Consider the following 27,711-nt stretch of genomic DNA (forward strand, 5'->3'; position numbering starts at 1 on the left):
CACAGCAGCTTAAAGCCTCAGTGGCGATCATGGGAATCACAGGAGAGAAGCAGAGAGAGGCCTCTGACATCATGAGCCCGCACCTGTCCCTCTGCTTTTCCAGCAAAGGGCCCCAATAGAGGTCATGACCCCTGAAAGTCTCTGCTGATAGACGAATGCTCGCACTCCCTTCAAGTCGAGTTTTAAGTGATATTTATTACCGCCGACCCTGAATTTAATTATTCCCAAAAGCAAATACAATAACCATGTAACCATCAATTACACTGATGTTTTGGACAATATTTTCTGCTTTTACTGAAGAAACGTCATCTACTGAATGACTAATGAGCACACTTGTTTTATCTCAACCTTCGTCTCGTTGACAGCGAATGAAGCAGCAGGTTGAGATATGTGTCACACAGCCAATAACTTTATGTAAGGAAAATGATGACAGCTTATAAAATGAGGAGTAAATCCAACAGCAGAATCCCTTAGCTTGCACCTTTGAGTGTGTCAGTCAGGCGCTTCACCTCGCTGACGGACGCAGTGACGGGCGATGAGATGGCAGCCTGCCTGAAGCTCTCCAACTGTCTCACCAGCAACTTAATATCTCAATCTCATGACACATCCAAGGATAAAGTTAAGCATCCCTCCAAGGTCCAGCTGATGTCAGGTCTTCTTGTGCATGAAAGAGCGGGATTGTGGGAAGAGCGTGATTGTGTCCTTGGATTAGGGAGCATTTTTGGTCTGTGAAAGAGGGAAATTTGAGCGGTGGAAAACCACTTTAAAATCGCAGTGACTTGCATTTTGACACTGAAAAATTGAATCGGAGCATCATGGTAAAGAAGCAATGCAACAAGTTAAGCCGAAATATTTTTAGAAAAAGAAGATGCCTTTCAGATGTTGTAGGAGGCCTCTAATGCAGAAAGGGCTTTTAAAAAATGGACATTTTAGAAATGTTGTAAATTTGCAATGTTGGGCCTTATTGAGAGTCAGATTTCTCAACTTCTAGTCACATAGTCTGAACGAATATACAGACACTCTTAGGGTTTGTTTACAGGGTGAATATCATATTATTGAGCAACATAACAGTTAATATCATTACTAACAATCACTAAATAGTCATTTTTTAATGATATAGTTGTATTTACAAAACTTGATTTCATCTTTGACCGAGTTATCTGCCACTTTCATTTACAATGATACTCCAAAAGACTGTTGTTTTTCTCTCAAAAGCAAAGACAAAATGTTCCCCTGTGGAAAACACCCAGTGGTGAGCAGAGGGAAACAGCATCATCAATGATATCCCAACCAGAAAAGTCAGTATGGGGCCAGTAAAATTCTTTTTCAGCCCGAGATACCTGCAACGGGGCATGGTGTGTGTTTTGTTGGCTAAATATCCACATTATCACCAGCTGGATAGTCAGGGGTTTGTTGGTTTTAGCTTTTAAAGATATAAGCAGTTTAATAAAGTTGGATTTGAGCCAGCTTTTTTGGAATAATTTACACACCATCCTGGGAACTGCCAGAGCACAGTGCAGCACTCAGCCCAGTGCAGAGTACAGTAGTTTTTCTCTCTAGTAATCCTGGCATGGCAAGCTACCAAAATCAAGCATGCATATCAGCTGCAGTTAGGTAATTCTTGGCAGAGTCTTGCTATTGACATAAAAAAAATCTGAATTTCACACATTATTTCTCCACGTTATGTAGAGTAATAGCTAACAGGGACCTGGGATTTGTTTGGGAATATCTTGAAAAGGTAAAAGGCGTTTCTGTAATTACTCTATGGACACAAACTTCCTAATACATTTAGAAAAATCCACACACAAGCTTCTTCTCTCCAAGACTTGACTTGCATGTTTGAATATAATATATAATGTGCACACTGTGTTTTACTTTGTGATGTTTGCAGATCAAACAAGCTACAGATATCTTTTCTAAAGGGTTGAATATGGCAAAAAATGCCTCTTTCTCAGAAATAGTATATTTGCAAAAAAAAACATACGGATTCAAGAGGCCAGAAACAATCTTAGCCTTCGCTAAGCTCTCGATCCAAAGTCACACTAAAATGTGCTTTCCTGTCTGATCTCTGATGACCTCAGAAAAGTAAAAGAACACAAAACAAGTGCAAAAATGCCTGAGGTGCAAAGAAATTTAGAAAAAAAATGTTTGGGATAGTATGGGAATGAAGATGGTGCCTTCTTGCCTCTGCCACACCCTTGTCATGCCAACGCTCCAGATGTCATGGGAACCAATAACAGCTGGGGCTGGTGCACGCAGGCTGCGTGTGAAAGGCTGCTCCATCTGCAGAAACCCAATCCCTCTGTGAAACCAGCAAAGGATTAGGCACTTTTGATAAGGTCCTCAAGACATTTCTATTACCGAGACACATCTGTGGAAGCCACAGAGTTGGGAAATGTTTACTATATATATGTGCTTTTCTGAAAGTGTGCATTCTTATCCAGGAGGTTTTGCCTTTCTGTAATACAACATAACTGAAGGATTATCTCTGTTTGGGTGAAAATTAATCCTCAGAATTAATTAGAGTCATTTTGCAATTTCATGTCACCTCCCTTTAGTTTTATAAATAATAAACTATTCAGTTAGAGTTTTAAATATTATTATCAGGCTGCAGATGAGCAACTTAAGTCTTTAACAGTAAACACAAGGAGACAGTTGTGGTCTAACTGAGGTCATGGTGGCTTACAGAGAAAGGGGAGGAGAGATGTTCAGTCTGCACAGATGCCAAGTCCAGGACACTTAAATTAGAGGGGTAGCTGAGCAAGAAGGCATGTTTCAGTTTTAGAGAGAGCTGCAATTTTCAGACGTATCCTCAAGCAGTTGTGGCATTAGCAAGTGGGGACATTTCAGGGCAAAGAGAGTTGCAGAGTTACCAAATGGGAATTTAAAAGTGGCCATAGTCTGCTGACTTCCAATTTAGTGTCGTTAACTAAAATTTCATCAAGCTGAGTATCTACATTTTGAGTCACTGCTGTCCCCAAAGTGCCACTCCGCCTCCAGGGCACAGGTGGAGCAGCCATGTCCACTGGCTCTGCTGCAAGTGATGCCGAGGACTATGAGACATGTCACAGCAGGAGTGCCACGTCTTTGGAGAGGAGCGCGCGGAAGATTACCTGCTATAATCCCAGCCGGTACTCGGATGAGGAGCTGGAGGATGACGGCGTGGAGGGGAGGATCAAGCACGAGCGCAAACTCTCCAAGGCGCACCAGAAGGAAGCGCGGCAGACGCAGAGAAACGCGGCCAACGCCAGGGAGAGGGCGCGGATGAGAGTGCTGAGCAAAGCCTTCTCCAGACTTAAAACCAGCCTGCCCTGGGTACCGGCGGACACCAAGCTGTCCAAATTGGACACGCTGCGACTCGCCTCCAGCTACATCTCTCACCTGAGACAACTTCTGCAGGATGACCGATTTGAGAACAGCTTTGCGCACCCAGTCAACTTGGTATGGAGATATCAGTTATTAAGACTTGAGTTTTAAAGTATGTCAGTGTGTGCTTTCAACAAATTTTATCAACAAATGGAAAACAACTTGAATAGTCTAGAGTATGAATTTTATTTTGACTTCATGAGTTTGTGCTGCTCACCCTGCTGTTTGTTTATATGTTTGTTGATGTTTGTTTGCTTTAACAGACCTGGCCCTTCATGATGACAGGCCGATCTGAGGACAGCCAAGACATCACTGTAAGACTGTGTGGAGCAACAGCATAAGACCTCCCTTCTCTAAAACACCAGCTTTGGTTCTTGTGGAGCCTGCAGAGAATATTAAACCCACCTGTCCAGTGTCCGTCTTTGCAAAACTGTCTGCATGATTGCAGTGGTGGGATGTAACTAAGTACATTTACTCAAGTACTTATTTTGAGGTACTTGTACTTGAGTCTGCTCCTTTCGTGCAACTTTATACTACTACTCCATTACATTTCAGAGGGAAAACTGTAATTTTACTTCACTACATTTATCTAACAGCTTAAGTTACTTTACAAATTAAGATTCAGGCATGGAAAAACACAAAAGGAGTTCATAAAGTATGATCTTTTGTTTTCGATAAAACTACCAAACAGTTAATACAAGTACACGTAAAACAGTCAATTAGACAATTAACAGAAAAGTAACTGGCAACTATTTTTGAGAAACTTGATTTTTCTGCATTGGATACTTTTGCTTTTAATATTTTAAGTAAATGTTTTCAATTATACTTACTTACTTCTGCTGAAGTAACATTTTTCAGTGCAGAAATTTTACTTGTAACAGAGTATTTTACAGTGTGGTTATAGTACATATACTTAAGTAAAGGATCTTAATACTTCCTCCACCTGTGCATAATTGTGGCCCAATCTTTCCCTGAAGTCCTAAATAATGAATTTAAAATTAAATTTAATACACCTGGATAGTGTATTTCAGAGCATGTCAGAACAATAAAGAGTTTGATATATATTTTCTGTGTGCATGTTAGTATTATGGTATGTTTACACTGTGTGTAAGCTCATTTATATTGGTTTTTCAACTGGATTTAGCTTCCACAAACTTCACTACTTGTTTTTTGTGTTGTTTTTTTCATTTGTTTGACTATTAGACAGTGTTACAAATATTCGGGCTGATCACCAAACATTCATACAAGTGTGGAGCTCTGCCTCAAGCAGCCTGTTTGCTCTTACCTGTATAGATTGAAGAGTCTTAGAGTGCATTTCACAAAATTATCTACGACTTAGAATGAATGCAATAACATGGACATGAATAATAATAATAATGAGGCTTATCCAAGTAATGATCATATTCAGGATGTGGTGTCTACATGAGCACGGAGAAATCGGGTTATTCATATACATGTTCATGTTATTTACATCCTAGTTTCTCTCAGAAACTACTATATTAAATCCAGTTAGTATATTTGGGTTTCTCATAGATGGAATATGGTGTTCACCTGCTGAAACCTATAAATGAGAAATTCCAAAAACCTAATCATAAATGGGTTATTCATGTTCATGTAAATGTACTCGATGCTGTCTGTTTTCTACTATGACTTTTGCAATCATCAAGTTAAAATGTGCTGCAGGATTCTTCTGTATTGAAGATTTAAAGTATTTATTGCATTTGTGTTTTTGTCCTTAATTGTTTTTGCGTTTCAGATAAAATGTTTTACTAATAATAGTTGTCCTCTTCCTTGTGTTAAATCAAATGAAAAAATCGCATTGATTTCCTTTTATTTAGCTTTTATTCCATCTATTGAAACAGGGTATAAGTTGTCATGTGACTTGAAAGATAAGAAGAGATAGATTAAAACATGTTTGATGTTTGTGCATGTAACCAAACTCTCAGATGATATTTAGGTATGGTTTTATTCTGTCGTAATCGACCAACATAAAAGAAAATCACAAAATATTTAACATATTCTTGACTAAAAGACATATTGTATCACTTTATACGGATGAGAAATGAAGTCTCAGAATGCAGATGCAACTGTATTTGTTATAAAGCTTGTTCAGTGGACAGCACTTTGACCATTATACACACCATCATGATCGTTAAATGTGCAGATCTCCCAAATAGTCATACAGTGACATCAACACGCTCTTTAAGTTACTGTAGTTTTTCAATTCATTCTGGTCCATCTCTGCCAGCACGTCTCCAGAGATCTGGAGCCATGTCATCAGACGGGATGCAGTTGTTCATATTTCAGTCAAAACAGAAAACTTCACAGCATTGGTCATAAGTTCAGGGAGAAGCAGAAGTTCACTCACACCCCCTTCAGCACACACACTCATAAACATCCACACTTAGCAGACAGAATAATGCATGACAGTGATCTCTTGATCTACGAGTCCTTTTATTCGCTTAAACCCCCCAAACGATGTGCATACAGATGGATAGAGATCCAGGCCCAGAGGAGCAGTCTGCTGGGACACACTGACAAAGTGCTGGAGATGAAGAAAGACACAAAGAGAGGAGAAGGAGGAAGACTTTTCATCAGGTTTATGTAGAGTCGCAGCTGTTGGCGTGTTGGTGAGTTTCCCAGAACTCTGAACTGCTCTCCTGGGAGAAAGCAGCCACTCTGCTGGACCCGGACAGCTAATGAGCTGCCTTCTCACACTCAGTCTGCCTCCGTTCTCGTACCAAGAGGTGGCACCGAGGAAAAGCGACTTGTAAATGCCTGATGTGCATCTTGAGTGCACTGAAAATGAGGTTCCATTAATCAAAACGTCAACAGAATGGTGATGTTTGGGAGAGTGGGCTGATCTCAGTTCTGCAGAGGTGAAGCTTTTGGATTTCACAAATAAAATGACATCAGAAAATGTGTGCAAATCTATCAGAACACTGACTGAAGCAACAGAGACACTGCTGCTAAGATAAAAATGTTACTGCAGCAAGTCTCTCATGCAGAGGGGAGTGATACAGTTATATGTGAGTGGCATCTAGTGGTGAAAAGTGTGAACAGCAAAACAAAAATGTGATGAACTGAGGGGTTTTGCACTTAACAACGGCAAAAGCTATATCAAATCAGCCGTTTACAAACTCTCACACAGCTCAGGCAGCATAATCCAAGACTTGTCTATCTGGTCATTTGCTCAATACTTCCCAAATTCAGACTTTTTTGCTAAAACCTCACTATTTAAAAGTGAACCGTACCTATTCTCTCTTCAAATGCAAGTGTTTGGGAAGTACTGAGCATATGATTGGATAAACAAGACTTGGATCATATTACATGAGATGTGTGAGAATTTGTAAACTGATGTTTTGATATAGTAAACGCGGTCCCCAATGACTTCAGTTCATCAAAAATTTCCTCCACTTTTTCGATCACAGCAAGCATGGTAGACAAACAAACTCTCATCAGGAATAAACATAACACGAAGTGAGTAACTGATATGCAGATGGTCATTTTGGAGAGAAGTATTCCTTTAATGAAAAAAATGAAATAATATTTTCCTTTATTATGGGTTAACCCTCCTGTTCTTATCTGGAAATCAGCATCACTGCTTATGACACCTAGTAAAGAGTTAAGCCTATAAACTAAAAAGTAACTTTCCTAAAATGAAGTTTGCGCTTTTAAACTGTTTCCATTAAAAATGCAATTATTTAAGATTTCATTTTAAGCCTTTTCTTGACATAAGTACAGCAATCAGAATAAATACGATATCAGATTTTTTTTATTATTATTTTTGCAGAAAAATAAGTCTTCTGGTTGAAATAGATGACAGTATGAGTAATAGGATGAGGTTCAAAAGGCAGAGACAACAGGAGACAGTCTGGTGTCACAGCAGGAAAAGCACAGGTGTAAATGATAACACTGATTACAGCCATCATTAAAGTGATCAGTAACACTTGTGCTTTCCTCAGTGTGTTCACTCTGACTGACTCTGTCTGCAGTGAAAAACACCAGCAGATTTCTATAGATCAAAAAAATATTAGGCTTACAGCAGGACTTAGGGTTTGCAAAAAAATAGTTTGTAAAAACAGAAAATTACATATAAGTAAAGAGGAAATGCAAGAAAACTCACTTTATTTTAAAATTTTCAAGAACTAGTGTAATGCGGCTTGCCTCTTTGACACCTGAAGCACGGTAAATGAAGTTACAAAGTTTAAATGAGGTAGCATTTGTCTGCTGGACGACACAGGGTTACAATTTGTGGCCTCAAACACACAGTGTAATATGTTTCAGTCCAGCAGAGGTCAGCAGATCTCCACACTGGGCAACATGGTCAGACACTTGCTGCTCTCATTGTATTGTACAGTGTACTGTGATTTTGGAGGCCTCAGTGTAAAAGTTTTTTTCTTGCCCCCCCACCCTATCAACAGTCAATAAACATCAGCTGTAACAAATACACCTGCATTTAAATGACAGTACAACAGTACATTTATCCTCCTGTGCCTTGTGTGCTTTTCACAGAAATATTGCCTTATTTAGTCAACATTTTCTCTTAAAAAAACACTTTAAGATATTAATTTCATTCAGGCGGAACACATTGCTTTGATATAAAATTGCATCGTCAGCCATCAAGCGTCAGCACAATCCAACTTTTTTTTTCTTTTCTTGGTACGACTACAACATTTTTCGTTTGCACAAGAATTTCCATGAACAGGAAGGAACTATAGGTCCAAAGCCAACATCGGGGGGTTCAGTGAGGCTGCCTTTGTAGCTGCCCCAAAAGCACTAAGTTTAGGCCTTACAGTCTGCAGGAATCCAGCCTGGACGCTTTGAGCTTTCCAAACTCGCTTTCAGCATGTTTGTTATTCAATATCCAGTCACTCAATACCACTAATGAGAAAAGGGATATGTAAATCCTAAACTATTTCAATCACGTTTGCCTAATGTATACACTTCCTCGTGGGGAGATTACTTCCTCTGCTGTGTCAAGGCTTCCATTAGAAAATACATTCTTTCCGGGTATGAACATTTTGACCCTTGAGCTTGAACTATTGTCCCAAAACAGACATTGAAGGTAACAGTTGGGCTATTGCAAATTGCCATAATTATAATTATTACAGTGGGATTGTTTTGCAACATGAATTTTTTTTGATAACCAGTATCCACTCTTCCTTAGTGTTGCCTGAAAAAAAAACATCTCCAGGAATGTGCCCATGAACTGAAGAACCACAAGTTTAAGGATTCTTGCAAGAGATCCAAAGCTGGACTTGGACTGAGGTATGTGGTCAGAGGAAGTGTTTGTCTTGCCGAAGATCACTAAATGATGCTGACACAATCCTGTGCGAGTGCATCTGTGTAAGAATTTATACATCTCATTTTTTTCAAGCACCAGTTAAGTTCTGTGAATGTTATGATGGGTGAAGCACAATTATTTGAACTTTTTGCTGTGACTGAGCAAGCAATACTTTTTTCAATTCATGAAACTGATATTCTCATTGACACATTATAATTAATTCTTTTATTTTAAGAATATGGCTGACAATGTTTTTTTACAGTCAACAAATCCCATGAAAGGACCAGTAGAAACAGAGCTATAGTCATTAAATACTTTCCAACTTCCCAAGCTTGTCTTTGACACCTGCAGGGATACTTAGCTGATTTTCAACCAGTTTTACGTCACTATGGTGTGGAGAAAGCACCTGTCTGCCAGCTACAATCTACCAGATAACACAAAATGACACACATTGTGTTAGGCGGTGGATTTTTGCTCACAGCATACACTGTAGGTGGGGAACACTTTAACTCTGTTTATCTGCACACACTGCCCATTCTGCGGTGACACAGACCTGATTGAAAATCGCCCAAGTAAACTCATAAGGCCATTCTTAACAACTGAATATTTAAATCTTATATTTACTTATTAACTTATTTACTCTTATACTTCACTAACCCTATCGCTAGACCATTTGTCAAAACAGCAGGGCGCCGTAAATGTTTAGCAAACTTTACATGTGTAACACTGCACTTTTTAAAGAAACTTTAATTATTGGCCATTTATTTATTTGTGTGGATTTTGAACCTTAGGATTTTGCCTTAGTCTTGGTTTAATGTGTATTTTATATTTTATTTTGCTTCTTTTTTTTTTTTACACATTTATTTTATATCTTTTTATTCATCATTTAATCCCGCCCCTAACCCTGTCTTCTAATCTAACCATAACCCTATGAATGGTTATTATTATTGGTTATTAGACAGCTGGACACTGTGATAGTTAAGAAAATGTCACAAAGACTTGAGTAAATAGTGCATGGAAGACAATTTTCAATCACATATATATTGTGCTAGTAAATATTTCTGGTTGCAGAACTCCAAAATTATGTGTCAAAATTATGACAAATAAGCAACAACGTAGGGAACAAAAATGGAGGTCTTTGGTATAAAGGAATAAGCTAGACAGCTACACATACAACATTTTTACACAACATTTTTTGTTGGCAATGAAAATACAGAATATCTCCAGCCTTATCTTTAAAGAACACAATCATATCAATGTCAAGTATAAAGAAAAAAACTCCAAATCAAATGTCATGCTGTTTTGTCCAGGATATTGGAAATTTGCTGTTCATACATGCATGTATGCATATGCCCTCTGGTGAGTGAGTGTGACTGATAGCGAGGCAGAGAGACGGAGATCTGACTTCCTGTTACTCTGTGGAGATGACACACTCTTCTGTTAGATAGGTGATTGGGTTACAGTGCGGGACTGGCAGCCTCCTCTCAGGAGAGAATGGAGGCTCTTTGTGGCAGGATGAGCTGGACACTGAAAGGGAAGGTCGAGCCAAACGGGAGGAAAAAAAGAGGAGAAGAAGACGGGGGGATGGATGCATAAATTGGTGAGGAGGGGTAAGGAGGGCGCAAGGAGGAGAAAGTTGACGAAAACAACAACCACACAAGCCCTGCGGCCCTCTCTCGCCCTCGTCCTCCATTGTCTCCATAACTGGGCGACAGGACGGGAGGTGAATATCGGCTCTGCGCTGCTGTTTGTTGGCTGAGAGAGTCATGAGCTGCTTGGGAGGCGTCCAGAGCTGCTGCTAATGGCAGCCCAGAAGAAACAGATATTTGTGTTTGTTCTCTGGGCATGTGGAGCTATCCCAGCCCTGTTTACAAGGACTGGGCGGTGCCCCCCCTGGCCTATTATCTTGTCTTCACCTTTTTGTCTCTTTCACAAAGAGATTAACACCACCAGGATCTTTCAGTGGGCTTGTTTTTCATATACATGCAGCATATTCTCTCAGTGTGTCTGAGTGTCTGGATGTGTAAAGTGTGCATGAAGACAGCACCCAACTGGTTTAGCCACGGGGTCCAACTTTTGTCTTAGGTCATTAGTTCAAGGTCCAAACACAAGAGAAATTGTCACATATTCAGTTTGATTTCATGAAATTTAAACAATAAATAAGCTCAGAACACAATGAATTAAAACATACTGCAAGAATAAAGTGCAAATACTTAAAACTGAGTAAATAAATAGCACTGCAATCAAAAAAATGCGTATTACAGCGCAGCATGTTTATAGGCCAAATAATATCAAGAACGAGGAGGTAAAAGAGTAGCTTTAGAGCACTTCAAAATAAAAGACCTGTGCCAGAAATTCAAAATAAAGTGATCTTTACATATTCTGGAGTCACTTGTGGTCCATTCAGAATGAACTTGTGACCACTGCTCTAAGATTTGCTCCTACAGGCATGCAAACAAAGTAACGCTGTACCTACAAATTAAGGTAAAAATCATGAAATTGTGATGTTTACAGACATTTTTAAAAACTATCAAACTGTTGGGGAAAATTCAAGCCAAGTTGTTTTTTTTATGCCCATCTTTATTTTCAGCAATTTTATTTGAACAATAATAACTAATAAATGACAAATTCTATCATTATTGTTAGCTGGAAACTTGATATATCAAAACATGTAAAAACTGACAATTCCTTTGGGACAATGAGGTCAACAGAATTTGTTTTGAGACAAGGTTTTAGACCAAAAACCTCTTAACCTAGCTGAATACTGTTCACACAGTCTGATCTAGTTCTGTCGCTGCTCCAGTCCCCCTCCGGTGGCATATTCTCCCCAACTTCATCTTCTGACATTACAAAGACGGCCACAACCTGACAATGGAGATAATATTTTCCCTTCACAATGGCTCCCAGTCTCTGCTCTGGGCGAAGGCTCAGTGGCTGTAAGTAGCCTGGGTTTTCCCATCGCTGTCAGACAGCGGCCCAGCCCAGTGGAGAAATGAGTCCCCAGGTTGCTTAAAGGCCCAACCTGTCAGCGGTCCAGAGGGATTAGCCATTCACAGCCTCCATATTGTTCTCCGGGCCACAATAGGCTGCATGGGGCCAGTCCTTTTGTCATCAACTCTGTTGTGAACCTCTGCTGGGGCAACAAAAGTGTAACACACCTGCAACTATGGATTAGAACTTTTTTTTTTTACCCTCTTTTTTTCTCCTCTCTTGTCTTTTTCTCTTTCTTTTCACATCGCCCATGGCAGTGTTGGCCACATCAAAAGTGATATTTCAGACAAAAAAACGCGCTTTCTCGGTCAACACCCAGAGCAGCAGTGGAGTTTTTTTTTTGTTACTGTGATAAAAAGTAGTTTTATTTTGGTAGTTCCATATTAAGCCTTTAAAACCCGACAAATTGGCTTGATGTTTTTCAAAGAGGAAAAAAGGCAATGAGCAACTTAAGAAGAAATTAACCCCAAAATACCACAAAATTAGTTTTGAAAAAATTAACTGAAAATTAGCAAAAAGAAAAGTAAAAATAAAAGCCAATGACCCAAAAAGTGCTTAAAGATATAATCAATTCTGTAACACAATTTTGAATACATAATTATGAATGTAGTTAAATGGACATTTTCCCATAGCTTAAAAAAATCTAAATCTAGTAATTTCGTGTAATTTTCAGGACAATCAATTTGTTTAGGGTTCAATGATTTAAATACTTGTGAAAGGCGTTCAGATCCAACACAAGAAAATTGATGCTGATCCACGTTTAAAAGGGCTAATCAATTAAAATTAAATGTAGTCAACGTTGACCAAAGGTCATAATTTCTATCATCCATGCACCAAATGTTTTTACAAGTCCGAAGAAATGCCAAGAAGGATTTCTTTTCCAAGCATCACTCTTATTTTGACATCCTTGTATCACCTTTAACCTCGAGGAGAAAATGTTCTGTCAAGGATCTCTGATGGCCATGTCCAAGCAACTAAATCCCCAATCCAACCTTTTTTTCTAAGAGGCTTGAACTTTCCATGACCACACCAGAAATCAAAGTGATTTCACGGTCATCGTGTAGAACGTGATGTCCTAAAAAATCTCAGTGGATGAGAGAAATTTATTGAGATGTGGTCTTTTTTCCTGTTTATCGCCTCTGAAGAACTCTTAGTCTGCACAGGTGCAACAACAAAAAGAAAATAAAATCAGTGTCATTTTCTGTAAAATTAAAAAAAAGAGAGAGATGCATTTTTGTATGATATTGATATTTGTTTGTAATTAGCTGCTTAAAGACTTCCTCGCCATGGCAGTATTTCCTGTTATACTATATCAAACGTCTTGGATGACGACATAGTCACTCCCATTACTTATTTTAATGTTGTTGAACTTTTGTGCTGAGTTAAGGTGATATTTTGTAACATAGAAGGACCCTATTGTCTAATTTACACAGCTGCATTATTAATTTAACACCAGAATTTAAATTTGGACAGAAAACAAACATCCAATGATTTCACATTTCAAATCAGTTTTTTGTTTTTCTGATTAATTCCATGTAATTTGATGTCTCATTGTTTTTTAAACAGATTGATACATGAGCTTTTAAGGACTAGTTTTGGGGGAGAGATACTGTTTTTTTTTCTGTTCATCTTGAAACAAACATTTTGATATTTTTTAATACTTATATGTATTTTTTACATATATTTACAGAGTGTGTTTTGTTTGGTAATTCACAAATTTGCAAATGCAAAGAAGGCAAAGAGCAAAATTAACAAAAACATTATTTTTTTTCAAAAAGTACAAGAATATTACCAAAAAGAAAAAGAGCAGTGTAAAAATAAAAAGTATTATAATTTTCTGTAACATTATTTAAAATAAGCTATTATTGTAATTATAAATACAGTTGAAGTTTCTTTTTTCCCCAAGACATTTTTCCCTAGCTTTGTTTCTTTTTTAAAATATCTTTCTCAATGTACTAAATCTTGTAATTTGTGGAACATTTCTTACCAAGTTGCTAATTGCCTTTTTTGTCATGTTTTTGTAAGAAATCAAACGAATTTGCTCAGGATTTCAAATGTTTAAATACTTGTGAAAGGCATCTGAGAGCAGCACGAGACAAACGATGTCAGTGCAGATTTCAAAGGGCTAACACAGTGGCAATTTGATCGCAAACACATCCAGAACATTTGGGAGAAGTACAACACATCTTCAAACTACAGAAACAGGCATAAAACAAAGTATCCATCCACCGGTTTATATGATTTTTAGCCAGGAGATTTCCCCCGTACCAAGCTATCCCTTTAGGGCGATAGTTAGAGACCTTCAATCAGACATCATATCTTCAGGATTAGTTTTATGGTGCATCCAATTCCAAATTGCTGAAGAGGGGATTGCCATTACGGCACATGATGGTCTCGTTGGGCTAACCTCAGGGTCACCATCATACAACGAGACACAGCTGACAGCGACACTCGGCCAGTTAACGCTGTTTGATGGATCACCTGTGCGTGTAAGCGTGCAAGAGTGCATGCAGGTTTGTGTGTGTGGGCTATCAGTGTGAGTGCGTGTGTGTGTGTGTCCCCCTGGAGAGCCTCTGTGGCCGGATGGTGTATCAGATGGCACGTTAATTACTCAGCCTTCAAAAGAGGGCTGTCCTGGGTAGAAGTGAGTGGAGGGCTGATGGCTGTGCAGTGGTCAGAGAGGCTGCCCGTGGGGAAAAGGCGTGGGGTGAGTGGCACATGTGGAGATCTGCCTGCATACACAGTGATCACACGGACATGCAAACACTCACACAGGTGAGCAATCAGGTTAGACTCTTTTTTTTTTTAAACGAAAAAACATCCTCCATGCTGCCTGAAAACAACACTGTCAGAGTGGTTTAAAAGAGTGAGGCTGAGGGCCATAAAACCAAAACAATGAGCTCAAAGATGCTATATAAGCTAATGGAAACTGCAGCCGGGTATGGGAGGCCAATTAGGGTGAAAATATGGAAGGTCAGGTGATAATTCTCCGTGGGTTCTTCGCTTTGAGTGACAAATTTTACACAACACATGGTCATTTGATCCTTTGAAATTGTAAAAATATTGTCTGCAGCAGCTTTAAACTCAACTTTAGCCACTTTAAACTCTATTTGTCTTGATATATGTGCACGTAAGTGTTTATGTTCTTGTTCGAGTGTGTGATAGGTGTTCTTCTGTAACAGGACAGTCAAGATGGACACCGGGCTTTAACCCCACCTGACCCGAACCATCCCCCTGCCTTTCTGTCTGCTACCCCATCACACACACACACATACACAGAGCTTAGAGTTCCCAAAGCCCTCTCAAACCCCCTTCTTCTGTCCATCAGATCAAAGCTTGCCGGGGGTTGAGAGGGACCTGACCCGTGGGAGAGGCGGAGGACCCTGCTGTTTGGCTAGTCGGCGGTGTGGAAAGAGACAAACAGGCAGCTCCAAGGACAGCCAGAGAGCCCCCACCCACCCCTCTAGGCTGATGGAGCCCTAAATCCATTGAGGTTTCTCAAGGCCATGCATGACAGAGGAGGTCGTTTGTTCTGTCATCATAGAGAGACACACTCGCACACACACTTGAAAAGACACACGCACTGTGTTTCTCCCACTGTCTCTTGCATCAGTAAGACACACACATTCTTTCCTCCTCCATCACTACATCACAGACACGCTCATTTTCTCTCAATGCGTTCCTCTTTTTTTTTATTTGCGTCACATGGTTACCATGCAGACATTTTTCATCCATCATCTTTCTCCCACTGTCTGCGCCTCTGACGCTGATTCATTTGCTTCACATAATGGAGATACAAGTAATATCAGAGTAACTGCTCTGCAGTCGTTTATACATTGTGATGCAGTGGAGGAACATTATTAGACATTAAGAATGAAATTTGCTCGGATTTAATCTAAAATTCAGAAAACTGGATGCAATTCGAGAACATTAGGTCCAGTGTGTAAACTTTAGGGAAATATATTGACAAAAATATAATAAATATGTTTTCTTAAGTGTATAATCATCAGAAAATACCAAAAGTGTTTGCGTTACTGTACAATGAGCAGTTGATATAGACATAGAGAGTGGGCCCTTGTTTATAGAGATTTTCATGTTGCACTACAATGTTTCTACAGAAGCCCAGAGCGAACAAACCATCACTAACTCCAGATATGGTTATTCATGTTTTTGCGTCAGCCACTGTAGTTACCAGCCTGTGCTAGAAAAAAAAAGAAAGAAAAAGAACTTAGATTTTATTAACGTGGGTTCCTTTGTTTTGGAGAGGAAGAGACCTCTGTCGATAATTTTGCTCCTGGTTAAAACCGTCTGAAAAATCAGCACTAAGGGAATTCTAACCATGAGAAGATTCAGCTGGTTGCAATTCCCAAACCTCACCACTAGATTCCACTAAATCCCCCTAAATCTTACACACTTTTCCTGGTTTCCCCTGAAGGTGTTTGCCAGTCAACTCAGTTTATTTTAACTTTACTGATCCTCGTAATCTGGCATGGTGAGACATATCAGATGTAATAAAATAAAGTAAATTGCATTCTTGGAGCATTAAAGATGTGAGCTGTGTGTGTGCCCAGTAACCTGCAGTATTTCTGAACATTTCATCACACTGGATAAATGGTCATATTTTGCCAGATGCCAAAAACTGCTTTACTTGCTTCACTTGAATTGATCCAAGCAGGTTTTTGGCAGACTATACTTTAAGTGCTGAATTAAATACATAAAAACTACTCAGATAATGTGGAAATGACCAGTCATGGGCTGTTGTGCGGTCACAAATTAAAAAAGTCACCACTTGTTTAACCCTTTAAAACCTGAGCAAACTGATTTGATTGGCAATGAGCACCTTAACATGACATGGCTTGAAAAATTATTTAAAAAAACCCAAAAAACACAAATTCTTTCAAAAAATGCTGATTTTTTTTAAAACTTATTCTATATATATCTATTTGTAACATTATTTTAAATATAAAATAATAATAATTAGAAACGTGGATTTTGGGACATTTATTCGTATGTGTTTAAGATAATTTCCTAATAACAGTAAAGCAAATTTCTAGTTAATTTTCTTGCCATATTTTACTTATTTCTTTCAATTTGTGGGATGCTTCTTGTCTAGTTGGTTGTTGCCTTTTGTCACGTTTTTGAAATAAATCAAACCAATTTGCTCAGGTTTCAAAGGGTCAAATGACTTGCCATCTAAAGGCAGCAGAAGAAAACTGATATCGATCCAGGTTTCAGGGGGTTAAATAATATTTTTCAGCTTCTTTTTTATTTTTATGAATGTATATATATATATATATATATATATATATATATATATATATATATATATAATAGTTTGTGTTCTTGTTTTTGACCTCATATGCATATTCCTTCCACTGTGACTCTTTCATCAGTCTGCTGCCTGAGGCTGTGGCATTGATTAATCTGCGTGATAATGAAGACAAGCCACAAACCCTTGTGGGTGTGTAATCACCATAATCATTTAATAATTATGTTGTATTCATAAGAAGCGGATGTTTCATGATCTGTTTACTGGCTTTATCTCCACTTGATTAACTCTAATCACTCCTCAGTATAATACAAAGTTGTTTTTTTTAATAATTACTTGTCGCTCTGGTGAATTCGTAATTTGCCCTCTTCTTTATGCTGAGGTGCATGTATGGTGATGGCTCATTTGCATCTATATTGCAAAAAAGAAAACTAAATAATATCTAATGTCAACAATCAGAGGCTTGTATTTCACCATCTCTCTTAGCTGAGAACCATAAAATACAGTTTTACAGCATGAAATTTCCTTTGAAATCCCAGAGACACCTGATGCTTGTTTGAGCTACTTCATGCGTCTCACACTAGCCTCCTCCGCGTTTTTATTAAGCACCGTGCAATTTCAGACCCCATGTTCCCCTCTCCTGCTCCCTCTGCCTCTGGTGTGCAACAAAAAGACATACTGTAGTACCACTCACTGACTTCCCCACACTTCCCTGTCTCTCCTCGTTGGTTTACAAGGTGACAAAGCTTGCTGCAGTGTCTCAGTGCAGCTGGCATCCCCAGTAAACGGGGGGCTCCCATGTGATCTATCTGCATGGTGCTCATGTTATCTCCAGTGAGGGCATTTAAAGCTCTATGTCTTTTCCACATGGCCCAGACTAGTTTAATTACCCTGCCTCAGCTGTGGCTGTGAACGCCCACCACTCTGGTTCACGATGTGGGAACTAGTATGGAGGAGGACAGGAGACAAAGCCCTTCTGCACATAAAATAATACTTAGATGAACTAATACACATCAATACAGTGTGTTGAAAGGACAACAAAGTCTGGGGATAACTGTACTTTAATAATGGTATAGTATATTATTTAATTTTCTAACTTACAATACATGTCTCCACTGTCACTTTTTATACAACACCTTCTGACTTCAAACTTGTCAAATACCAACGCTTTATTATTGGCCCGACTGTGGTCAAACTGTTATGCTCCCCTGCAGCCTCAGTTTTGGATGTCCAGGGGCTGTGTGTCAATTTTAGCTCGATGCAAACATAGTGTCTTCCAAAAAAACTTCCGCTTTCATGGTAAATGTCAACTTGTTACATACAGTTTTTTTTTCAAATTGAGTTTAAACTGTATAGGTTTAGTTCATGTTTAGGTTTACGCCAACGTGACAATTATGTGGCTAAAATAAGTCATTGTCGACTTTGGATTCACACGCGACACAAACAGCAGTACAGATCAATGACCCAGTTTGACCCAGTTTATGATGGTTAAACTGGTTGACCAGCTTGTTTGACCACCGTAAGGTATGTTTTGGCATAATTTTTTGATGGTTTAGCCATGATGGTCACTCTAGCTGGTTTATTGATTTAAGTTCCTGTGAAATTAAAACCAAATCAATGTCCTTGAGTATGGAGCAACAACAGAGTCATAAGGGGGGATTGACAGGCACTGTCATGGGATAAGTGTAAAGATAAATGTGTAGAGCTTGATGAGCTGGTCACACCAGCATGTCCAGTTGGTGATCCACCCAGTTAAACCATCAAAGACCAGCAAGACCTGGGTCAGGACCATCTAAGACCATCTTCAACCAGCTAAAACCAACTAAAACCAGCCACCAGCATAAGCTGTTTTTTAGCTGTTTTTTTTTCAGCAGGGCCTCCCACCTTATGCAGACTGTCTTGCTGATTATACAACATCAGTTGCTCCAAGCATCTAATAATGAAGTGGCCTCCTGCATCTCTTACAAATGCAAAAGGGTGCCTTGATGCATCAGTATCAGCCACTGACAAAGCATTTGTAACCCTGTAGAGAACTGGACCGGCATTTTATTTTATTCCCAGTATTATTTACTGTTAAATATGTCATTTAGAGTAAATTTTCCTCAGGTTTGATTGTCATTGGTTAAATGAGGAAATGCAGTTTTGCTATTGGACAGGGAAAAATATATCCCACCCATCCATGTACAAGTTCGGTTGCACAGAAAGCTACTACATAAATCGACGGGTGCTACGTGAGTCAAAAACTAGGTGAAAGTAACGAGTGGTTGTGAGTAACTTTGCTAGAAATACTGAGCAGAACCAGAAACGACATTTGTGAAGTGGAAGAAGGAAACCGGGGGCCCGTGAGAAAGGAGTTTATCGAATTTGGCAGCGTCTTGGTGAGTTTAGCCGAGTCGAGCTAGCATGGCGGCTAACTACTTAGCCAGTGTTAGCTGCATAAAGCCTCTGTTTTCCTCACTGAACTTAACGTTATCTTCACTGCTGCCATATTAAGTGTTAAAGCTCAATTTAAAGCTGCACGCTTCTGCATTAATAACCTGATTGGAATAATAAAATACAAGCTGTAACTCAGTTGTTTACTTTAATGCAGAATTCAATATCGTGCACTTAAAACTACCTTGAAAGTAAAAATGTGATGTATGTTAGATACATGATGTTATTCAGTCTATGAGTTTAAAGGAAACTCATTTTCATTGTTGGGATGTTTAATAATCATAATTCATGGTTAAAAGTTTAAACGTAATTCATGTTTGATGTTAAATAGGGATGAAATATTCCACACAAGAGATGCTGTGTAGTTAAAAATAATTCATTTATTTAATCACAAGATTTGGATTTTATGACTCCAAGGAGTAATAGCTCTGTTTTTACACAGGCTAGGTTTTGAGATATACTGGAAACACAGTTAGATTTTGGACTTTGAACTCTCCTTGATGATGGTGAGCCACCATTGAACCTGACCAACTCTTTACCAGAGGAGTTTAAAGAAACGGAAATGGTAATCAGCTGTTGCATTCAGAGACATTTATCTTTCCTTGCAATTTAGTTGTGTTCAACAAGAAAGAGGGACCCTTTAATTTCTGTGTTATGCCTTGTGTTGTTTTATAGGATGTTTTTAGGATGGTATTTTACAATTAAAATATCCTACAATTCTCTACTACTCTAGCAAATCATAAAGAATTATAGATAAGGAAACATACTAACATATGCAACTTCTACATGCACATATGCATACAAATCACATACACAGATATATAGTATATCTGCATACTTGTCTACATACAAGCAAAAACATTTAAAACCACCCAATTGAGTCACATAATAATCAGCTCTACCTCTCATTCCTCTTTTTTCAACTTTGTGATTTATTTTTTATATTTAAAACACCAACTCTGAGATGTAAGGAAATTTTGGTGCACTATTGGACAGTTTGGTATGTATCTTGTCTATCTAAAGGAACTTTTTGCAACATTTAGAGCATATCTATGGGGTGGGATTGTCTCCACAAGTAGGATACACAGAAAGGGACTCACATGCACCAGCATGCATGCACGGCTGGACCGTCTACCACAACAAAGAACAGAGAAGCTTGGATTACAACACACATGGAGGGAGCTTGACTTTATTTTCTGCTCAGGATGCTACATCTTAGTGCTTTGCTGCTATATTATGTTCTGGATGTTGCATACAGTTCAGTGTAGATAACTCCTAGAGACCTTTAAAGGATCAAAGTATCCAGTATTTTAGACAAAAAAAGCATCTAGAAACATCCTTAAAAATTAATATAATTTTTTGAATTTTCTTATGCATGTCATTTTTTGTTTTTTAGGTTTGTTGCCAAAAATCCGGCTTTCTGTATGAACCTGAAACATACTAACACCCATGTGGACAGTGTTTATGCAAAAGCAACAGAGGAAATAGCAGGAAAAAAACAAACGTTGTTTGGCCTAACAAGAACCACCCAGTGTTGTGTTCATACGATACTGCGGGCTCGACTCTGCCCGTGTCGGGTCTTCTCTGGCTCGGAGCAGTAAGAGAAGGTGAGACGCTCTAATAGGATCAGCCAGTATGACCTTTTCTCTCCTTGCCTCTCTCTCCTCCACTGCTCTCCCTTCACCCCGTCGCCCTCCCCCCTCCGTTCCCTCCTGGCACCGTTGGCGCTGGGTGGCACCCAAGAGCCACTCGGCTTGGCGGGTAGGGTTACCCAGCTCCCGGGGCCTCGGCTCACATGTTTTAACAATTTCCTCCGTCCTCTGTGAAATTATGCAAATATTTTAGTCCAGTTTCCTTGAGTCTGGAACACCAATTAAGAGTGTCTGTTTGGTTTTCATGACAGCTGTTGAGGAGGCTTGCAGACAGTCGGGCCGTGCTCTGGAGGTGAAGGGCTCCCACCAAGCAGGCCAGATGTGCTGATATGCAGGAGAGCTGCAGCGCACACAGCGAAGAGCAACTGATAAGGTGAGATTGGGGCATAAAAAGTTTGAAATGTTGGGCTTAAAAAGTTGAAAAATGAAGAGGGAGAACACTAATAAAATTCAAGTCAGTTAAACTTAGAAATGAAAGTTCACCTGCTGCCTTAAAAACATGAGTAAATTCAACTTCAATATAAGCTTTATTTGAACTCAAAAAGGTAACTTACACAAGTTGTTTGACCCTTTGAAACCTAAATCAACATCCCTTTTCTTGTCCTATTGTCAGATGCCTTTCACAAGCATTTAAATCTTTGAAACCAGTTCACATTGGTTTGATTTAGATTTTTTAGAAAACATGGAGGGGGGAGTCAGTGAGTAACTTATTACTGAAATTTTAATTTTATATTTAAAATGATGCTACTGAAAAGAATATATTAATTTTTGTTCATATGATAATTTAATTTTTAGCACTTTTTTGTTACATTTTCTTGTTTGTTTTTTTCTTACTTTTTTTTTGCTTATTTTTAAGGTAATTCTAATTTTTTTTTTTTTTTTTTTACTGATATCTGTTGCCCTTTTCCCATGTTTTTGGAAGAAATCAAAAACCTGTATATAAATATAAACCTGTGTTCAATACCCAGATGTTATCATGACAAGTGGGAGTGAAAGAGAAGAAATAAGTTAACACAACTTGATGGGGCTATCATTTTTTACAGTAAAGTGATGCTGATAGGAAAAAGAGAAAAGAAACATACTGATGACAACAAAGTCAGAAAGAGATGGAGATGCAGAGTGGAAGGGGAATGAATATTTTCCAAAGCTAAAATAGATTATGGAGGAATAACAGAGCCTTTTATTTCAAGGAAACCTCCTGTGTGTGGCCCTTAACACAAGGACAGAATGGAGGCTTATCAAACTGCCCTGATGACGATCCAACACTGCTCCACCAGCAGCAGGTAAGGTCATATTTGCTATTACTGTCATGTAAAAGTACAGAGGTCAAAAAATTTAACCAGGCCTAGTACGGGGAGTACAGGCTTCTTCTGCGTTTCTAATCAGTCCGATGCTCCGTCTGACTTATTTTTATAACCTCTTCTTCCATAACTGTAAAGTCTAACTACTGCTCAAGTCCAGCACAGACAAAGGTCTAAAAGGCTATCAAAGTCCACTCTTCCTCACTGGAAGTCCATCTTTCCTTAAAAAAACTATTGGCTCCAGAAATTCTGAAAGAATTTGATCCAGGGGATTGTGCTGTCTGGATAAATGTTCACTGAGCTCTATAAGGGGAATGGATCGAGGTCACGGCACTAAAGCATCTCCCTCAGTTCAAAGGTGGGCACGACTGCGAGTCCCGGAGACAGATTCATCTTGGTCAGCAGAAAACCTCTTAAAAGGAGGGCATGTAATCGCAATGTGGAGCGTGACGGACCATATCGTTATTAAATGGTATTGTTAAAAGGAACAGGAGAGAGGTCAAATTTGAAGTAAGCCGCCTTATTGTGACATGTGAGACGAGCCCTTCACCGATGCTGATGATAGATATAGGGTTAGCTTTGATGAGCTTATCCATCACTATAAATAATAGTATGGAGGAAGATGTCATTCTAGGTTAAAAAAGTAATTTACATTATTCATGCTGACTTTACTTTCAAGAATGTTTGACTAAAACTCTACAGAAACGGTTGTATTAGAATATATCTCGATTATACCAGTATAATTCAAAATGTTGGGATGCAACTTTTTATGCACAATATTGTGTGATTTTTTATTATTTTTTTTTAAAGCAAAATGCAAGGAAAGGTGCCAAACCTGTTAATATTTAGTTTTTTAAAGTCATAGCTCATATTTTGGGAAATGCACTCGATACCTCCCATAATGGTGATATTGATCATCACTAACTCATCTAACTTTTATCAAGCAAGCAAATAAGTGGTTTTATCAAAGTATCTCGCTATTTCCTTAAAGGAGCAGTGTGTAGCATTTAAGGCATCTAGCTGAGAGGTTTGCAGATTGCAACTCTCTCATGTACCAAGCAAGAGCTCCCAGTCTTCAGTGATCTTTGTTCAGGAGGTTTTTACCAGGCGCTGAGTAATAGGCAGAGCTCTCCTCCTCTCCAAAATAAAAGGACCAGGTGGTTAAAACCATTAAAAACATTAAATAAAGCAGTTTCACATTACAAATCAGTGTTTCTTTGATGCTGTTAGGCTTGTCGTTGACAGGCTGCTAGCCCAGCACCTGCTATAATGGTTATCTTACATCTCTGATAACTTAAGATCCAGACATAAAGGAGGTTTTTAACGGGAGCCTAATTAGCCCCAGAGGTTCCCTCCTCTCTAAAACAAACAAACCTGATAAATCAAAGCGGTAAAAAAAAAAAAACAAAACTGTGAATAAAGCAGTTTCAGTTTAAAAATCAGTGGTTTTCCAATGCTATTGGGCTTATCACGGAGGGACAGGTGTCAACGGTGGCTAACAAAAGAAGTTTGTACAGTCTGGGATACTGTGAAACCATGCTCTCATCCCAGCTTGCCACTTTGTTTTTGGACTTCCACGTCTACTAATTGCAATCTATGTATCCTTTTGCATCTGCTATTTACGCCCCGAGATGCTGCTACCATGATGTCAACAAATGCACATGGTGGGATGCTGCTGCAAGTGGTTATTCCCAACTCCGGGATGTGCACATGCTGGCACTGATGGTTAGGTTTAGGCCACAAAGTCACGGATGGTTAGGTTTAGGGAAGGAGGCACAGTTAGGTGTAGAAAAACCCCATCACATTCAAAAAAGAAGCGAACACCAGACTCCCTCATGAAAGTCTTGGTTTGTTTGACCCATCCACCTCCCCTCGTACCCTCTAGGCGCCCTCGTGCACCTTGTATTACATCATTACCGGCAGTGTTTCAACCTGATGCTGTCGTGCCATGTTTCACATGCACATGACCGGCTCCGTCTGTCTGCATTCTCAAGTGATGCTGCCCGTGTTTGTGTTGATTGGACGCTGGCATTTAATGACACCATGACGCAATCTGTCTGCCCACCTTCTCACCCGATGATGTCCAGTGTCATGTCATGCGTGTGTGGAGGGGACCTTTTGGCGTCGCGCTCTTATGGCCAGAGCACTGATTTATTCTTGGCTACTGTAGAACAACATGGCAGTGCAAAATGGCATACAGTATTTTGCCCATGGACGGCACCTGCTATCTAAATTTATGTAGATATTAACGGCTTATTCTAAGATATTTTAGATTTATTTTTGGGCAGTTACGCACCAAAGAAAACATGCTGATTGTATTATATTCAATTTCTGCCCATACATCTTCCTAAATCCTACAAACTGGACCTTTTAAAGCTTTGGAGTTGTTAACTCTATGGTTGTTTACCAAGATTTACTAAGATGGTTTGCAACTTTGTCTCAGCTGCTTAACTCTTTTATTGCATGTTTCTTTTTCCAACTCCTCACTGTGTCTACCCCCCCTCACCCCCTTCATCATTTCCTCACTCTCTTCCCCCCATTCCCAAACTCTGCTCTCCGCTGTGTCTCCCAGAGATCTTACTGTGGCCCAGCTTTTCTGCTCCAGGTGGTCTGCAGCCAGCCACCTGTGTTGTCTTTGTGACGCTGTCATCTGTCTCCGGGCAGGCTTTGTGGGGTTGCCAGTGTGAGGACAGGCCTGGTGAGCGCCGATGATGGAGATAGTGCTTTCTGCCGCTGCTTCTCCCAGACTCTCACAGGACTCCAGTGTTGCCGGACACAAGGAGCAATGTTTACACCCCTAGCCCTCTAGGTCCCAAAGAGGAATCCTGGGAAAATGTTTTTTACTGGTCTACATGTCTGAGTGTTTGTGGAGTGGTGTTTGTAAGATGGTAGGAGTTAAAGATGTAGAACAGCGGGTAGAGAGAGGAGCTGACAGGAGCCTTGACTAAGAGTTTAATGAATGTACAGCATTACATCACATCTTTCAAGTGTCATTCCTTCATACGGTCACGCCGTTACGTGCCATGCATGATTAGATAGATAGATTGTATAGACATTTTGAGGGTTTCATATGATATCAGTCATTTTTCTGTGTGTATAAGTATATATTATACCGTATATATTTTTATTTTCTTTGCAAAATAACAAGATCCGTAAAAAAAAATATAATCTGACCCAGAAATTAGAGACACAAAGGATCACACTAGGGGCAGTTTCTAGCCCCAAACAAATGCATTTTTCTTAATCTCCAACATGCAGCTATGGCACCTTTTCGTCTTTCTACCGCAAAATCTGAAATTCTCATCTCATCTGATAAAAAGATGCTCTTGATGGGTTTGATTAGATGTTGTGTACATAATATTTAGGGCAATATTGAGTGTCACTCTGCCCACCAGAAAAAATGGAAAAATAGAATATTATTATGGATCTTACATGTTTAAAGAGCTTTTTAACCTCACAAAAACAGAACAGCAACAGCAATTTATATTATATATTTTAAAATGTATTATTATTTTTTTACTAGAAACATCTGGTGGGCTAAATCAAACCTTATGGCGGGCTAACCTCGGCCTACAGGCCCCACTATAGACGACCCTGTTCTAAACAGTTGGTATTCTTGCTGGACCAAATAACTTTAATGTTGAATTACTTATCATAATTATTACTGTTTTTTGGGTTTTTTTTGCCAGTTGGCTTAACGATAAATCAAATAATCATTTCATCTCTGTACATTTTTCCGCAGTATTTTCGAGTTCCTATCGGTCAAAATGTGACATATAAGAATGTCGCATGAGCTATTTAAGAAGTTGGGGAAAAAATCCTTTCAAATAGGCCACAGAAAGGTCATTTCTTTTATTTAACTCTTGTAGGAATTTAAAAAGAAATTTAATTTTATTTATAGAATTCATAGCTTTATAATACCATCAATTATGTGAATCTATACACAGCCCAGTCAACATAAAAGTTGCCCAAATATTATGGTACCAAACTGTGTGAGCTATTTTTAAGGAAGACTTTTAAGAAAATATTCAATAAATAAACAAAATAAATTGATGACTGCTTGGAAATCACAGTTGAGGCACTTCTTTATTTACCATTACACCAGTGGATATGCTCAACATCCCTGGACACCGCTCCATATTCAGAGTTTTATTTACTCCTCATCCGGAGGGGAGAGTGTTGATAAATGACGGCGCTGCGCCCTGGGACTCTCCTGTTTAAGGAGCGCCGAGGCGATTTATGAGCGTGCTCTCGCAGGCTTCACTGTGATTAATCGACGCCGTCCTCCGCGGCCACAGGCGGGGCAGGGGCAGCCGGCCCTCCACTGTTTGCATAGGGAGATAACATCAAAGCGGCCTGCTGCTTGTGTTAAGAAAATACTGCATTCTGGGTCAGTGCAAATGAATCCAGGAGGAGCTGGAAACTGTTTTTAATGGCGTTCCCATCGATATATTATCACTGTGCAGAATTGGAGCGTGCAGGTCACAAATGACATTTGCAAATGTCTTTGTTCTATAACCTCGGAGCTTGACTGAGGCTATGGTGGTTTATGATTTAGCTGTTTGTGCTGAGCTGTAACTATAAATGAGGGTGTGTTGTCAGTGAGAATTAACATTAAGAACTGTTTCAGTTCTAAAAAAAGTTCATTATCTTTAATTACTTTTCCATTAAAAGTGTTTTCTAGACCAGAGTTTGGAGAGTTTAAAATAATTCCAACCTTTAAATGTGATACAAATTAGTTTCTAATGAGCAGTTAAAGGTGTTAGCCTCTGAGATATTTACCTGCCCTAGTGTTCTCCTCCACACCTGCACCATTGATCACAGGTCACTGTGAGCTGGTAGCTTCAGGGCTGACACTGCTGCTGCTCTTTTGATCTCCCTTCGAAATGACCTGCTCACCACCAGGCCCCCAAATCCCTCTTGTCTCATGTCAGATATAAAAATCAGTTTGTCCTTAGGGAAATGACACTCACTGTTGAAATGACCATGCATGTGTTCACTGACATTTTCTCTGTAACTGAGTTCGTCAAATTCAAATTCACAAATTGAATTTTCTGAGTATATGATGACACATTTATTCTAAAGCATGCAACAAAGTAAAGCAGTCCTGGCCCAAGCCTTTTTTTTTTCTTATCTCATTTACACATCAAAATAGTTTCTCTCCTTTCCCATTGTGAGACCACCATACTCCTGAAGCCAACTGGGAATCACTGGGCGAATTTCCGCTCTTTATTTTCGAGCTCCAACTGCTTCCCGTGGTTCCTAAAAGGATACCAATTTAGCTGAATTCAGGCAGAGTTGAAAGGCGCACTGTTACCTGTCCGCTGGGGTAGAACCTCTGCGGTGGCTGCCCTTTCCCATGCTTCCACTACGGGACCTCGACCACAGGCAGACAGAGGGGACACCTGTTCC

General features: G+C 39.3%; 1 protein-coding gene and 2 long non-coding RNA genes across 3 annotated transcripts; all 3 read left to right on the top strand.

The window, feature by feature from the left end:
* The first annotated feature begins 2,502 nt into the window (after window positions 1-2,502).
* On the top strand, window positions 2,503-5,122 carry msc (musculin (activated B-cell factor-1)). Its single transcript, XM_042510028.2, has 2 exons — window positions 2,503-3,441; window positions 3,630-5,122. Exons 1-2 carry the CDS (start codon window positions 3,019-3,021, stop codon window positions 3,705-3,707), a joined length of 501 nt encoding a protein of 166 aa, XP_042365962.1. The 5' UTR covers window positions 2,503-3,018; the 3' UTR covers window positions 3,708-5,122.
* Window positions 5,123-7,345: 2,223 nt separating this feature from the next.
* Window positions 7,346-16,873, top strand: LOC148186037 (uncharacterized). The gene is made up of 3 exons (XR_015775355.1): window positions 7,346-7,554; window positions 8,537-8,637; window positions 14,973-16,873. It is a non-coding gene; the product is annotated as an uncharacterized LOC148186037 (long non-coding RNA).
* Window positions 16,874-19,073: 2,200 nt separating this feature from the next.
* LOC121960794 (uncharacterized) lies at window positions 19,074-26,371 on the top strand. Its single transcript, XR_006107005.2, has 5 exons — window positions 19,074-19,291; window positions 20,743-20,953; window positions 21,250-21,371; window positions 22,189-22,281; window positions 24,872-26,371. It is a non-coding gene; the product is annotated as an uncharacterized LOC121960794 (long non-coding RNA).
* The last annotated feature ends 1,340 nt before the right edge of the window (window positions 26,372-27,711 follow it).

Source organism: Plectropomus leopardus, chromosome 21 (genome assembly GCF_026936395.1).
Source record: "Plectropomus leopardus strain MGB_pleo_1.0 chromosome 21, ASM2693639v1, whole genome shotgun sequence".
Taxonomy (NCBI): Eukaryota; Metazoa; Chordata; class Actinopteri; order Perciformes; family Serranidae; genus Plectropomus; species Plectropomus leopardus.